Here is a 14,980-nt window from a genome sequence, read left to right as displayed (position 1 = left end):
AATACCCTCCCACCTGCCCCGCTTTTGAGGGTTTTGTGGTTTCCTAAAAAAAAGAGGGGTTTTTTCTGTTCGCTTTCGATCGTATGAGTATGATTCAAAGATGGCGGCAAGGTCAGGAAGTCACGCGAGACTTCGTTATATTAAAGGGTCAAGGTCGCTCTTTTTTTAGGGTTACCTCCCCTTGTTACCAAGGTGACGATTCAGCGTCCTAGCACTAGACTGAAGTAAATTGCATTTATGTGAGTTGGGTAAGTATATAATCAAATTAAAATTTATTATTAAAATTTATAATTTATCCACTTGACTATATTCACAACAGGGACCTATCACTCTTCTTTGCATGTTTTTATGCCTACGGATTTTCAAATACTCTGCAACACATGTAACCCAAATTCAACATGTGCCCGTACAATACCGCTTCTTTTATGAAAACATTGCTTCGGCCATGTTGATTTTAATCAACCAATTTTCTTGTTTTCATTGCGCTTCAGTAGCATGCATCACACTGATTCCAAGAACTAAACAGAGTGTGCCCAAAGCACACCTTAATGTTGCTTAACTTTGTCACAGCAGACATCATGTGAGGTCAGCAAATACAAAGCAAAAGATTTGTTTTCTTCTGTTTCCAGCAAAAGATAGCACACAGCATGTTTTTCTGAATGCCAAATTTATATGAATGAACTAATGATAAAACAAAGATAATCACTCAAAACCTTGTTCATTTTGCCTTCAAAGTGTGTATGATTCAGAATGATTTATCATTGTGTGTTAATCTGGGAGACGTTAGAACTAGGTAGAAGCCCAAATCAAAAGTCAAAAACTTTCAACTTCTTTCTTTTTCAGTCTCCCGAGTTCATAACAAAAAATACAAAAACTCCATATGATCAACAGCAACAACCAAAAAGTCAATGAGAAATTAAAGTTTCGAGATGAAATTGGGAATCTTGTGCATTTTCCACAGGAAGTTTACTCAATTTTGGGTGCAATAAAAAAAACTGTCCTTCAGCAATGTAAATTGAAAACTTCAGATAGCCTCTAGGTGTGTGAAGGGTACTACTGTTTCTTTGAGCATTTGAAACAGTTGCAGTTGTGAGTAGACAAAACTTGCGTTTGCTTTAAGTGACCACACAACCATCTAACAATACATTCAAAACTACTATAAAATTTACACTTTCAAATGTTGCAGGGATATTTTCCGCAAAAATGCCTGAGACGTCACACATGAGACTTACTGGATAATTTAGTTTCTTTTTTTGTTTCCCATGCATCGTTGTTAATTTTCACAAATAAATTTGGACATTTCTACTTAGGTGACGCAGGTTCAAATGTAGACATAACCAAGATATAAGAGAAGGTAACTCTCGCGGGAAATCGGAAGTCCCCAAAACAGGGAGACAAAATAACACGCTTTCACCTTGTGCAGTTAGGCAGTTCAAATGTGTCTTTTGCATTGTTTTTGGTGTTAAAAACTGACCTACGATTAGACGGGCGCAGTGGCGTGGTGGTAAGACGTCGGCCTCCTAATCGGGAGGTCGTGAGTTCGAATCCCGGTCGCTGCCGCCTGGTGGGTTAAGAGTGGAGATTTTTCTGATTTCCCAGGTCAACTTATGTGCAGACCAGCTAGTGACTTAACCCCCTTTGTGTGTACATGCAAGCACAAGACCAAGTGCGCACGGAAAAGATCCTGTAATCCATGTCAGAGTTCGGTGGGTTATAGAAACACGAAAATACCCAGCATGCCTCCCCCGAAATCGGCGCATGGCTGCCTAAATGGCGGGGTAAAAACGGTCATACACGTAAAATTCCACTCGTGCAAAAAACATGAGTGAACGTGGGAGTCTAAGCCCATGAACAAAGAAGAAGACCTACGATTAAAGAGCAGACATCGGCCTCGAAGTGCACCGCAATTTTTAAGAATTCATAGCCTTCTCTTATTGAGTATTTTTTCTGCAAAATATATTCAGGATCATCAAGACTTGAAAAATAGAGTGCACCCTGCTGAAAATACGATTTCTTGGTGGTTCGTTCGTTACTCTTACTGTCCTAATGCAGAGAAACACACCAACCTCGCTACTTCGGAGCTATTGACTTTCATCAATTTTCAACATTATAAATCGAGATAACTAGACACTTTGAAAGAAATTTGGTGCACTAAACAGGGGCCCGGTAGCTCAGTTGGTAGAGCACTGGACTTGTGATCGGAAGGTCGCAGGTTCGAATTCGGGCCGGGACGGACACGGGTCAACTTTATGTGCAGACCCAGAGACGGAAGCCATGTCCCACCCCCGTGTCATCACAATGGCACGTAAAAGACCTTGGTCATTCTGCCATAAGTGCAGGTGGTTGAATACACCTAAACACGCGAACACCTGGGTAGCGCGACTCCGTTGCTGCTAGCTTTTCACTGGGAGGAAGCGACCCGAATTTCCCGGTGATGGGACAATAAAGTAATGAAAATGAAAAATGAAATGAAAAATGAATCATTGTGTGAAACTTTCTTTACAACTTTCTTTCATGAAGTGTACATATTTTTTTAGAAAAAGGCGTGTCCCCTGTTTTGAGCGAACACTGTTTTCGTGGTGCACTACCTCTGTTTTTAAACAAATCGAAACAAATACACAGCGGCCATAATTCCTCTTTATTTGAATGAATGTCAACTTCAAAAAGATTGTTTTAGAGTGCAGATGAAAAAAGATTCAATACATGAAGAATTTGAAAAAACAGTTGGTTATACCTATCAAATGTCAAAAATCACAAACGGTGACACGGTTCTGATGAGCAAATTTACATGTAATCCAAAGTAACACGGCCTCTGTGTCAAACTGTGTTCAAGGCAAGAATCGATTGTGTTTAATATAATGTCTGTGACACAAAATTAGAAAATGTATACTATCTTTTGCCATTGAGGATACATGTCGTTTCAATTTTTGGTAGCTTTGTGAATTTCAAATGAGACATACTTTGTGTGTAAAACGACAACTCTTCGTCATACGACACAAATTACTGCATGGAAATAAAAGTTATATCAAATTGAAATACTTTTCCTTGATGTGTCAGTTGTATTATCTGACGAGCACAGTTGTAACAATGTTTTGCAGCCCAGATAGACATAGCTGCCACTGGGGAAGCAGTAAATAGCGGCCCTAAGTCCAGCAAGCCTGCTCCAAAAATGTCGGCCAGAACCATTGCAATGCAGCTTGTCCGGGAGCGTGGCATTTTTGGCTTGTACCAGGGCTGTGGAGCCACTGCGCTGCGTGACATCACCTTCTCTGCCATTTACTTTCCTCTCTTTGCCAACCTCAACAAACTGGTATGGAGATTTGTACACTGCATTTATGTAATTGTGATACAGTGGTACCTCCCGTAACGACCCCTCGAATGTAGTTTGTACGGCTCCCTCAATATTACGACCCATTTTTCTGTGACGGAATATTTTTCCTTCTATTTCTTACCTCTATATAACATCCTCCTCTCTGTTACGACATGCGACTGACCATCAGTGGACTTATAAGGACTGGGACACCGTCGCAAAAATGTGCTGAAATCCGACGAGTAGTTACGGGGCTGGATTTAACAAGCAAAAAAACTGTTTAGTAGGTAATTAATTTAATAGCCATACCATAATCGTATAAGGAAAGAATAACATGATCACTTTGCGGGCAGTATCGAGCAAAACGCCCATGTCATTCCGGATCATTGACGGACCCGGACTTCGACGAAATAATCTAAAACTCTATATAATATGACCCCTCCAAATAATGACCAAATTTTGGTTACATTTTCAAAGTCGTTAGACAGAGGTGCCACTGAAACAACTATATATGCTACCATGGAGACTGTTGTAAAAATGTGTTGGGGAATTGTTGACTTGCAAGTGTTCAGATATAAGAATTGTGTCTATGGCGTTGTTAGTGACGTGTCTCTTCCTCAAGTTGATGACATTATTTCTGTGAGGAGTGTGTCTCAAGGCTTGTGTTGACAAGTTTTGCTAGTGATAGCACACAGACGAGACGGGCAGACATACCGTACTTTCGGGACTATAAGGCGCAACTTTTTTCCTGAACCTGAAACCCCTGCGCCCTATTGACCGGTATCACCTTATGTAAGGCTAAAGACGAATACACATTTGCCCATATGCTATACAAAGAAGCATAACACTCCCTCTCTTGTGGTATGCATGATTCTGCTACTATCACCCTGGCAGAGTTTCCTCTCAAACATCAAAGGAGTCGGTCTCATAGGTAAAACTCGGTCATTGACCCCGGGTAAGAAGGTCAGTGTCTGTAAACTGGGGCAGGCAGCTGGTCTCAGCTGACAAGTATGGATCATTGACCTGAGGTCACCAGGCCAACCGGCTATTACTATGCACCTGCCACCGTACATCGAAAGTAAAAATATTTCCACTCTGTATTCTTCTTTTGATGTGCGGCCAATACACTAGAAGCGCCTAATGTGTGTATTTTTCTCAATTTTACCTTAAAAGTGGGGGCTGCGCTCTTTATAGCGAAGCACTTTATAGTCCCGAAAATATCGTAGTGTTTCATTAATCTGTGGATGTGTTGCAGGGCAAGCGGCGGGAAGGCAGTGATCAAGCGGTGTTCTATCATTCCTTCGTTTCTGGTTGCATTGCTGGCTGCACTGCATCTTTTGCTGTCAACCCTATTGATGGTAAGTGCTTTACTGATAACATATGATGAGATCCGATAAATTCTTATTTATGTGTGTTTTGGTATAAGCATACACATATGCTATCACCCAACCCTAGCCTGCAGAGGGTCTAATTAGTTACATGAATGCATAATTCGGTTCACTGAGAGTATTGATGTTGTTTTGTGAGTGTGTGGGGATAGCGGTGATGTGTTTGTTGGTGATGGCAGTGCTGTACTAAACTTGGCCAAAAAATTATTGCAACAACTTTTGCACGCTAACAAAAGCGGTAAAACGCAATCCATTTTAGTTCAACTTTATATGCTGGAAAAGGTAATTATGTCCACCATTCATATCATTTGTCCGATCGGCGGTAATTTGTATTGGCATCTCGTTACAGCCTGTCAAACAAGGTCACCCCTAAAATCGACCTGACAAAAACCATAGCCCCGTGTTTTAAAATCTGCAAAAAATCAGAATGTGCACTTACCAAACACTTCCGACTACCGTTGGAAAGGCCATTCAATTTCCAGTTCAGAGCATTTTGTTTGATGCACCTTACTTCTCTAGTCTTTGTGTAGCCTTTTGACAAAGGCGGTAGGGGTCAACCATTTCAGAGGCCAAAAAAGGCACGTTTTGCGGCCATTTTTGAGGGGGTCCTCCACTCAAAGAGCCATATCTGCTCAAGTTCTCAATGAATTGCTTTAGAAATTTCAGAAGTTATGACCAAAAGGCTGACCAAAATCTGTGTTGTTTTTGGTGAACGTGTATACTAAGCGTGTCTTATTACGCAACGTTTCCGCAGGACCTAAACAAATATTCGTATTAATTCCGGGTTTAAGGACAAAAAAATCGTGACTTTGCATGCTAAGAAAAAAATGGTTGATGCAATCGTCGACAAAGTTTCAGGCAGATCTGAGTGCTGGTTTGCATTTGCTGGAGATGGGAACGGACAAGAAAAATTATCGATCATCGTCTATGGTACTGTATACAGTCTTCGAAGAGTTTTACAGCCGTTGGCCTGTACTGACTTGGCTGAGGTTATTTTTAGCCAGAGCGCTGTGCTGATTTGATGGTTATAAGAGTTTGCGGTGGGCGCGCGGTAGTGTGTGTGTGTGTGTGTGTGTTAGAGTGTGTGTGTTTGCCTGTGTGTATATGTGTGCGTTTGAGTCTGTTCGTGATTATGTGTGTGTTAGAGACAGAGAGACTGAGTGAGAGTGAAAGAGAGAGAGAGAGAGAGAGAGAGAGAGAGAGAGAGAGAGCGATTGTGTGTGTGTGCGCGTGTGCGTGCGCATGTGTGTGTGTGTGTGTGTGGCAGGGGAAGGGAAGGGGGTGTAGGTGGGTTGAGGTGGTGCTGGTGGTATGCGTGTGTGGGGGGATGTGTGTGTGTGTGTGTGTGTGTGCGTGCGTGTGTGTGTGTATGAGTTTGTTTATGATTATGTGTGTGTTAGAGACAGAGAGACGGATTGAGAGAGAGAAAGAGAGAGAGAAAGAGAGAGAGAGAAAGAGAGAGAGAAAGAGAGAGAGAGAGAGTGAGAGAGAGTGAGATGTAAATAAACAGGTTTCAATCTTTGAAATTGGAAAGCGTGAGAGAGAATGTGAGTACTTGTTCAAAACAAAAAGCAAGAATAATAATAATAAGAAGAAGAACAACAATAAACTTCAACAATCAACAACAACATCATGCAAACAAAACGGTAACAGCAACGCGTAACTAAAATATACACGAACAAATATACGCGAAAATGAATGTCGGTTATTCTTTGAGAAAAGCTCACAGACAAAACAAACCTACATCCTTATCGATGAGGAAAATCAAGAGTCGAAAAAAACCACGACAAAAGAGTAAATGTACATAAGAACAAAACCGCACATCCGAACACTATAAAAAATACATCTGTACGTGGCAAGACCCAAAGTTTTGTAAAGGCCCGTCCCGGTCCGGCAAGCAGTCGATGACTGTACCCCCCCCCCCCCCCCCCCAAAAAAAAATAAAAAAATAAAAAAATCCACCATCATCCCAACCAAGAAGAACAGAAGAAGAACAGATACACCAAAACAGCATGCATACCCGAACACACACACTCTCTCTCTCTCTCTCTCTCTCTCTCTCTCTCTCTCTCTCTCTCTCTCTCTCTCTCTCTCTCTCTCTCTCTCTCTCTCTCTCTCTCTCTCTCTCTCTCTCTCTCTCTCTCTCTCTCTCTCTCTCTATGGTGTGGAACTCCATTCCGTCTGTAATAAGATCATTAACCTCACTAAAGAGTTTTAAACAAGCTCTGAAAAATCATTATATGTCTACCTAGATGGCTACTAGTCTTAACATGTGCAAGTAGCTGTCAACAATTGGCAAAGCTTTATGAATTACAAAAATATGTTCTTTATTACATGTATTATGTGGAATTTATGTTGCGATTTTCCATCATCATCATCAACATCATTAATCATCATCATCATCATCATCATCTTCATCATTTACACCATATAATCATTGTAAGCATTAGTGTAAACGTTGGTATTGTCTGAATTTTACCGTCGATCACTTTACATGTGTAACCTCAATTAACATGTTGCATGTTTCGCTTTTGATTTGTATGTTGCTTACTTTGTCATTTTGTTGTTTGTGTTTATTTGCTTGTTTGCTTACTTGTCGATTGTTTGCTGGGTCGTTCGTTTAATTTGTTTATTTGTCATGTTGCTTTACTTGTTTATCATTTATTGAGTCACTTGAGAAAAAGTGACTCTATGTAATCGGTCAGTGTTAGTCTGTCCGGCCGGCCGTCCGGCCGGCCGGCTGTCCGGCCGGCCGTCCGTAGACACCACCTTAACGTTGGACTTTTCTCGGAAACTATCAAAGCGATCGGGCTCATATTTTGTTTAGTCGTGACCTCCAATGACCTCTACACTTTAACGATGGTTTCGTTGACCTTTGACCTTTTTCAAGGTCACAGGTCAGCGTCAAAGGAAAAATTAGACATTTTATATCTTTGACAAAGTTCATCGGATGTGATTGAAACTTTGTAGGATTATTCTTTACATCAAAGTATTTACATCTGTAGCCTTTTACGAACGTTATCAGAAAAACAAGGGAGATAACTAGCCTTTTCTGTTCGGCAACACACAACTTAACGTTGGGCTTTTCTCGGAAACTATAAAAGTGACCGGGCTCAAATTTTATGTGAACGTGACTCATTGTGTTGTGAATAGCAATTTCTTCCTGTCCATCTGATGCCTCATATAATATTCAGAACTGCGAAAGTGACTCGATCGAGCGTTTGCTCTTCTTGTTAGACATTTGTATTAGAAGTAAGGACCGGTTGTAAGAAAAGGCGTCGCCTTAAACCTCTATCCTTGAAAAATAAAGTTCCATCATCATCATCATCAATAAAGTTCCATCATCATCATCATCATCATCATCATCATCATCTCTCTCTCTCTTTCTCTCTCTCTCTCTCTCTCTCTCTCTCTCTGAGAGACAGACAGAGAGACAGGGCTGAACTGAGCTGTAAGTAACATGAGTCAATAACAACAAAAGCCCCACGTGTACACACATACACACACACAAACACAAACACACACACACACACAGACACACACACACACACACACACACACACACACCGCACTACCGTGCGCCCGCTGCGGACTCTTATAACCATCAAATCACCAAAGCGTATCACACCGAGCACAGGGCTCCGGACAGAAATAACCACAGCCAAGTTAGCACAGGCCTAGGACTGTTAATTTCTAAAGCGACTGTATACGTTACCATTGACGGTGATCGATAATTTTTCGTGCGCGTTCCCATCTCCAGCAAATGTAAACCAGTACTCAGATCTGCCTGAAACTTTGGCACCAGTTGCCCCTACCATTTTTGACTCACATGCGAAGCAAAAGTGAGTCTATGTACTCACCCGAGTCGTCCGTCCGTCCGTCCGTCCGTCCGTCCGTCCGGCCGTCCGGAAAACTTTAACGTTGGATATTTCTTGGACACTATTCAGTCTATCAGTACCAAATTTGGCAAGATGGTGTATGATGACAAGGCCCCAAAAAACATACATAGCATCTTGACCTTGCTTCAAGGTCAAGGTCGCAGGGGCCATAAATGTTGTCTAAAAAACAGCTATTTTTCCCATTTTCTCTGAAGTTTTTGAGATTGAATACCTCACCTATATATGATATATAGGGCAAAGTAAGCCCCATCTTTTGATACCAGTTTGGTTTACCTTGCTTCAAGGTCAAGGTCACAGGAGCTCTTCAAAGTTGGATTGTATACATATTTTGAAGTGACCTTGACCCTGAACTATGGAAGATAACTGTTTCAAACTTAAAAATTATGTGGGGCACATGTTATGCTTTCATCATGAGACACATTTGGTCACATATGATCAAGGTCAAGGTCACTTTGACCCTTATGAAATGTGACCAAAATAAGGTAGTGAACCACTAAAAGTGACCATATCTCATGGTAGAAAGAGCCAATAAGCACCATTGTACTTCCTATGTCTTGAATTAACAGCTTTGTGTTGCATGACCTTGGTAGGTATGTATTTTGGTAGGAAAAATGTGTAAAGCAGTTCTTAGTGTATGATGTCATTGCTAGGTTTAGTTATTTGACCTTGACCCTGAAGGTCAAGGTCATGTAAAGGTCAAGGTCAAGCATGTGAGTCGTATGGGCTTTGCCCTTCTTGTTTTCTTAGCATGCAATGTCACGATTTCTTGTCCTTAAACCCTGAATTAATACGAATATTTGTTTAGGTCTTTCGGAAACGTTGCGTAATAAGACACGCTTAGTATACACGTTCACCAAAATCAACACAGATTTTGGTCAGCCTATTAGTCATAACTTCTAAAATTTCTAAAGCAATTCATTGAGAACTTGAGCAGATATGGCTCTTTGAGTGGAGGACCCCCGGAAAAATGGCCGCAAAACGTGCCTTTTTTGGCCTCTGAAACGGTTGACCCCCACCGCCTTTGTCAAAAGGCTACACAAAGACTAGAGAAGTAAGGTGCATCAAACAAAATGCTTTGAACTGGAAATTGAATGGCCTTTCCAACGGTAGTCAGAAGTGTTTGGTAAGTGCACATTCTGATTTTTTGCAGATTTTAAAACACGGGGCTATGGTTTTTGTCAGGTCGATTCAATCACATATTCTTACGTCAACTCACATAAATAGCATTAACTTCAGTTCATTGCTTAGGTATTGAAGTAGTACTCGACCCTGGTACAGGGGGAGGTAACTCCCAAAACAAAACAAGTCCGTAGTCAAGGACAGGAGTCACCTCCTCTACCCCGTCGCGATATAACCTTCATGGTTGAAAACGACGTTAAACACCAAATAAAGAAAGAAAGAACCTCCCCTACCGGTAACCCCGCGCATGCGCGAGCCCTGCTACCGATCATCATTCCACCCACTTCAACACCACTGAAAGGACGTGTTGTAGTTCTCTGGCATTTTTTGCCTTGGTCTTTGTGGAAGGCCATTTGACCTTGGTTTCCTGCGTTGCGTCTCTTCTTCTTGGTAAGAACGTTCTTGTTTTCGCAACGCGTTTCGACAGTTTGTAATTTTCGCCTTCCCTGTGAAATTTTGTCACCACGTGTTACGTTTGGCACTTCGTTTCATTATGGCGGATAAAGGCTTGAAGAGCAAGTCGAAGCAAGTCTCTCTTCTCGCTTCCCCGGGGAAGGATAAAGATAAAGATAAAGCCAAAGCTAAGCCCAAGACGCGAACCTCGGTAGCTTCTACCCCGGCTAAGCCGTCTGTAGTGCAGGTTTTTGATCCCGCGACTAAGGAGTCTGCGCGCGTGTCTATCGACTCTACGTCGTCTGCACGGGTGTTTCAGTCACCCCCTTTGCTCTCGCCGGTTTCTCGGCCGAGTGATGTTGTGACTAGGGATGAGCTTTTGTCCATGTTTGCCGCGCTTAAGCAAGATTTGCAGTCTTTGCATTCGGCTGAAAGGAGCGTTACTCACTCGACGGTCGCTTCCCTACCGCCTGGCGTGGGGGACGTTTCGTCTCTTTCTCGGCTGCGTGCGTCAGCCACCATTACTTCTGCTGACATCGGACCGGACTGTTCTGGTCTGTTGACCGATTCACCTGGTTTTCCAGGGGAGTTTGGTCTCTCAGCACCGCCCGTCTCTAGCGCTCCGGCGTTGGGTGGTGTTAGTGGGAGTTCTCAATTTTTTGGGGGCTCTCACATACCTCTTTTCCCGGGTTTCGCTTCTGCGTTTCCGCCGGGATTTCGGACGACTCCTCCTCGGCTGCATTCTGCCCCTGTGGCGTCTGTGCGGGGGAGCGGTGACGCGCACCAGTCTGTCTCCCTGGGTTCAGCTTTGGCTGTTCCGGCCTCTGGGGGGCAGGCAGCAACAGCTTCCTTGTCCGTTTTCGGCCTGGGAGAGGTTGTCGGCGGACAACGACCTGCTACTTCCGGTTCGGCTTCCGCTGTTCCCCTCAATAGTACGCAGGTGGTAGCCTCCTCCGGTCTCCCCTCGGGGTTTCCTGTCGCGGCTACCCTCGGAACGTCGTCCTCCACTTCCGGTTTTGCTTCGGCGAGTATTTCCGGCGGAGGGCAGCACATCGGTGTTTCCGGTAGCAGTGACCCTGCTATTCCGGCTCCGGTGATGCACCGACTTCCATCCGCTACTACCGGTTCCGCTTCGGCGTTTCCGGTAGCGCTGTCGCTGGGCAATTCTTGGCTAGTGGTTCTGCACTTCCGAGTTTTGGTCAGCCGACATTGGCCACTTCCTCCTCTGGTGTTCCGGCGGATGTGTGGGTTTCCGGTATTCCGGACCACTATTCTGACGAAGAACAGGAAGGTTGCTTCGAGGGAATGGAGGGTGATGACGTTTGTTCTCAGTCGATCCTCCTTTGCGTTTCCCCAGCAAACTTGGCCCTACTCTGGAGTTGGCGGCGGAGATCACTTCGCGATATTTTCCCGAAGGTGTCTCGGCCGAATCTACTTTCGCTGCTCCTCCTCCTCCTTCCGCTATGGCGGATTTTGCGGGCATCGGGCACGCTAAGGCGCGGTTTCGCTTTGTCGAGTCGCCTTCTGTCCCTTTTGCGATGGCTCAGGTGTTGGGTGCAGACGCTGCCTCACCCTTCCCTCTTTTGGTCGCTCATGGCATCTGCTCAGCCTTGGTTGGCCTCGGCACAGGCAGGCGGCGGCCCACCAGCCAATTCGAGAAGAACGCGGCTTCCGAGCAAGCCGCACTCCCTCCTCGCCTCGTTTTCGTTGCCCAAAGCACCACTTCCGGTGACACTACGTCATCCATTACGTCATCCATTGAACCGCCGTTTGCACGGAACAGGGTCTCCTAGGGCTAGAGGAGAGCGGGCGTTCCTCCCTTGAGCTTTCCTCTCTGGCGGAAACGCTGATTAGGTCTTTGACGAGAGCCATTACGTCATCCATTGAACCCTTCAAATTTCGGGATGACGCGGTTGAGGCAGATGCAGCCATGCTCCTGGCTGCTCTAGCGAAGGTCACTGACAACCAGATGACGAACGCGGCTCGTCTCTATTCACAAGTTGTGTTTTGGAGACGTGAGGCCCTTCTCAACGGCTCGCGTTTAACTGACAAAGCCACCATAGACTCTTTGCGAGTCTCTCCCTTCTCTGAGGGGGCGTTGTTGGGGTCGCGGTCACTGGAAGCTCTTCGGAGGCAAGCCGAAGAAACCCGCGACCAGCATGTGGTTCAGCTGACGGAGCTTGCTCTCAAGCAGCAGAGCAACAAACCACGAGGGTCTGCCCCAGCGCCTGCCAAGTCTTCTGGGCAGAAGGCGTCTCACGCAGGAAGAGGCGGCTCAAGGTCCCGCCCTTACCAGCGTAAGCCTTCCTTCGGGAAGCGGGGGTCTGGTCTGAGACACCCCCGATCCAATCACCCCCCAAGCCTCTACCCCTTTGTCAACATTTTCAATCATGGGGGTGATTCGGTCGGGGTTCCGTCTTCCTTGGCAGGAAGACAAAGCACCTCTGTCCAGAGCGCCGGCCAATTTCCGGTTTCCGGTCAGCTCCGACGCTCGGGAGGCAATCCAAGCAGAGATCCTTCTATTGCTGCAGAAACATGCAATAGAAGAGGTTATCGACCACTCCTCTTTGGGATTCTACGGCAGGATTTTCGTCGTACCCAAGGCATCCGGAGGGTGGCGTCCGGTCTCGGATCTTTCACCTCTGAACCGCTTTCTGCGCAAAGTTCGGTTCACAATGGAAACGCCAGCGACCGTCAGGGAGGCACTTCGTCCCCTAGACTGGGTGACGTCCGTCGACCTGACGGACGCTTACTTCCATATCCTCATGCAGGAGGCAGACCGGAAGTGGCTGCGTTTCGTGTGGGGGAACCGAGTGTTTCAGTTTCGAGCTCTACCCTTCGGGCTTTCGCTCGCCCACTGGGTATTCACGATGGTGGTGCGCCAGTCTTGCGCCCTTGTGCGGCAGCACGGCGTTCGTCTCAGAGTGTACTTAGACGACTGGCTGATACTTCATCAGCAAGAAGCACTCTGCCACCAGCATACCCAGTTCGTTCTTGCCCAGGCACAGGCTCTCGGCTTTCAGGTCAACCGAACCAAGTCCGAGTTGACTCCGTCACAGACCTTTACTTACCTGGGCATGGTATTCGATACACGGGAGTGGACAGTCCGTCCCACTCAACCATCTGCTGAAGAGACATTAAACCCCAAAAACCAACCAACCGTCCCACTCAACGACGTATCGACAAACTGCAGGCCCTCCTGTCTTCCCTGTTAGGGCGACATTCGGCTCCAGCCAGGACGCTTGCGTCGCTACAGGGCCAGATCGAGTCCATGTCGACTCTCATCCCACTCGGCAGGGCACACAAGCGCCCATTTCAGGAGGCACTCAGTTCAGTCTGGAACCCGGCCTCCCAGGGATGGGATGTTTCAGTCCCTCTCGGGGGCTGGTTTCAGCAGGCCACGCTTCAGTGGATGAACACTCTCTGGCTCACGCAGAGCGTGCCCATAGCGCTACCTCCTCCCTCCACGCATCTCTTCTCGGACGCGTCTCAGAAGGGCTGGGGAGCTCACTTGGACGGACACACGACTTCCGGTCAGTGGTCACCAGAGCAGCAGCTATGGCACATCAACCGCCTCGAGCTCGAGGCGGTGTTCTTGGGCCTACAGCATTTTGTCTCCGCCCTCCAGGGCAACCAGGTGTTGATCCATACAGACAACACGACGGTGGCTGCTTATCTCAACAAGCAGGGAGGTTCTCGGTCTCAGCTGTTGTCCAGCCGAGCGTGCGAGATACTCTCTTGGTGCGCTCACCATCAGATTCTGATCTCGGCTCGCTATCTGCCCGGCTGTCTGAACGTCTTGGCCGACGCTCTCAGCCGTTCCTCTCAGGTCCTTCATACAGAGTGGACCATTACCCATCAGGCGCTCCTACGCCTTTTGGCGCAAGTAGAGCGCCCGATGATCGATCTCTTTGCCACGAGATTCTCGCGTCGCCTCCCGATCTTCATCTCCCCCTTTCCGGATCCGGAGGCGTGGAATATCAACGCGATGGCGATCAACTGGACAGGTTTAGAGGCTTACGCCTTCCCACCCGTTCCGCTCATCGGAAAGGTCCTGCGAAAGGCCGACCTAAAGCGGCCTCGTCTTCTTCTCGTGGCTCCCCGCTGGCCGAGCCAGCATTGGTTTCCGGATCTTTTTCCGGATTCCTCTCGGCCTCTGCTTCAGTCCAGGACGGGGATTCCGCACGATCGCCCCCAGTTCCTGGACCTTCACGCCTGGAGACTGTGCGAAGATCATTGAGGCGCTCAGGCGCCTCTGATCTCACTCTGGACTTGGTCCAGAAGGCACACAGGCGTTCCACCTCCTCTGTTTATTCATCGCATTGGCTGTCTTGGACTAGATGGTGTGCAGTTAATGGTGTTAACCCGGTTGCTCCGCGATCGATGCAGGTCGCAAACCATCTGGCATGGCTCTCTTCCCAGGGTCGTGCAGCGTCTACTCTAAGAGTACGCCGGTCCGCCATTTCCGTGACGCTTAAACAGCTCGGGCGCTTCATCTCCCTTGGGGGAGTCATCGCGAGCGTGCTGAAGGGCGCCGCCTTCAGTACCGCAGCAGCAAGGACTTCGGTCCCGGCTTGGGATGTTCTTTTAGTACTACAGTGGAACCCCTCTCTAGCGACCTTGAAAATGTTGACAAAAATCGGTCCTTATGGAGGGGGGTCCTTACAGAGGGAGGGGGCGGGGTCAGGGGGCCACAAAGAAAGTCACCTCAGATTTTCTTAAAAAAAAGAAAACAGAGATGTTTGAGTTGCTGACGACCGTTTCCTCAAGCAAACTGCTTCGATTTCAAGTTTGACATTGTCGATGGTGTC

The 14,980-nt window shown here is 46.4% G+C and overlaps 1 protein-coding gene across 1 annotated transcript in view; it reads left to right on the top strand.

The window, feature by feature from the left end:
* Positions 1 to 14,980, top strand: part of LOC138960799 (mitochondrial glutamate carrier 1-like) — an 89,737-nt gene that overhangs the window by 61,726 nt on the left and 13,031 nt on the right. Inside the window, exons 7-8 of the mRNA XM_070332454.1 lie at positions 3,099 to 3,310; positions 4,566 to 4,668. Of these exons, the coding sequence (XP_070188555.1) occupies positions 3,099 to 3,310; positions 4,566 to 4,668 (315 nt within the window). The remainder of the gene's footprint in view (positions 1 to 3,098; positions 3,311 to 4,565; positions 4,669 to 14,980) is intronic.

Source organism: Littorina saxatilis, linkage group LG3 (assembly GCF_037325665.1).
Source record: "Littorina saxatilis isolate snail1 linkage group LG3, US_GU_Lsax_2.0, whole genome shotgun sequence".
NCBI lineage: Eukaryota > Metazoa > Mollusca > Gastropoda > Littorinimorpha > Littorinidae > Littorina > Littorina saxatilis.
This window is presented reverse-complemented; position numbering and strand designations above follow the sequence as displayed.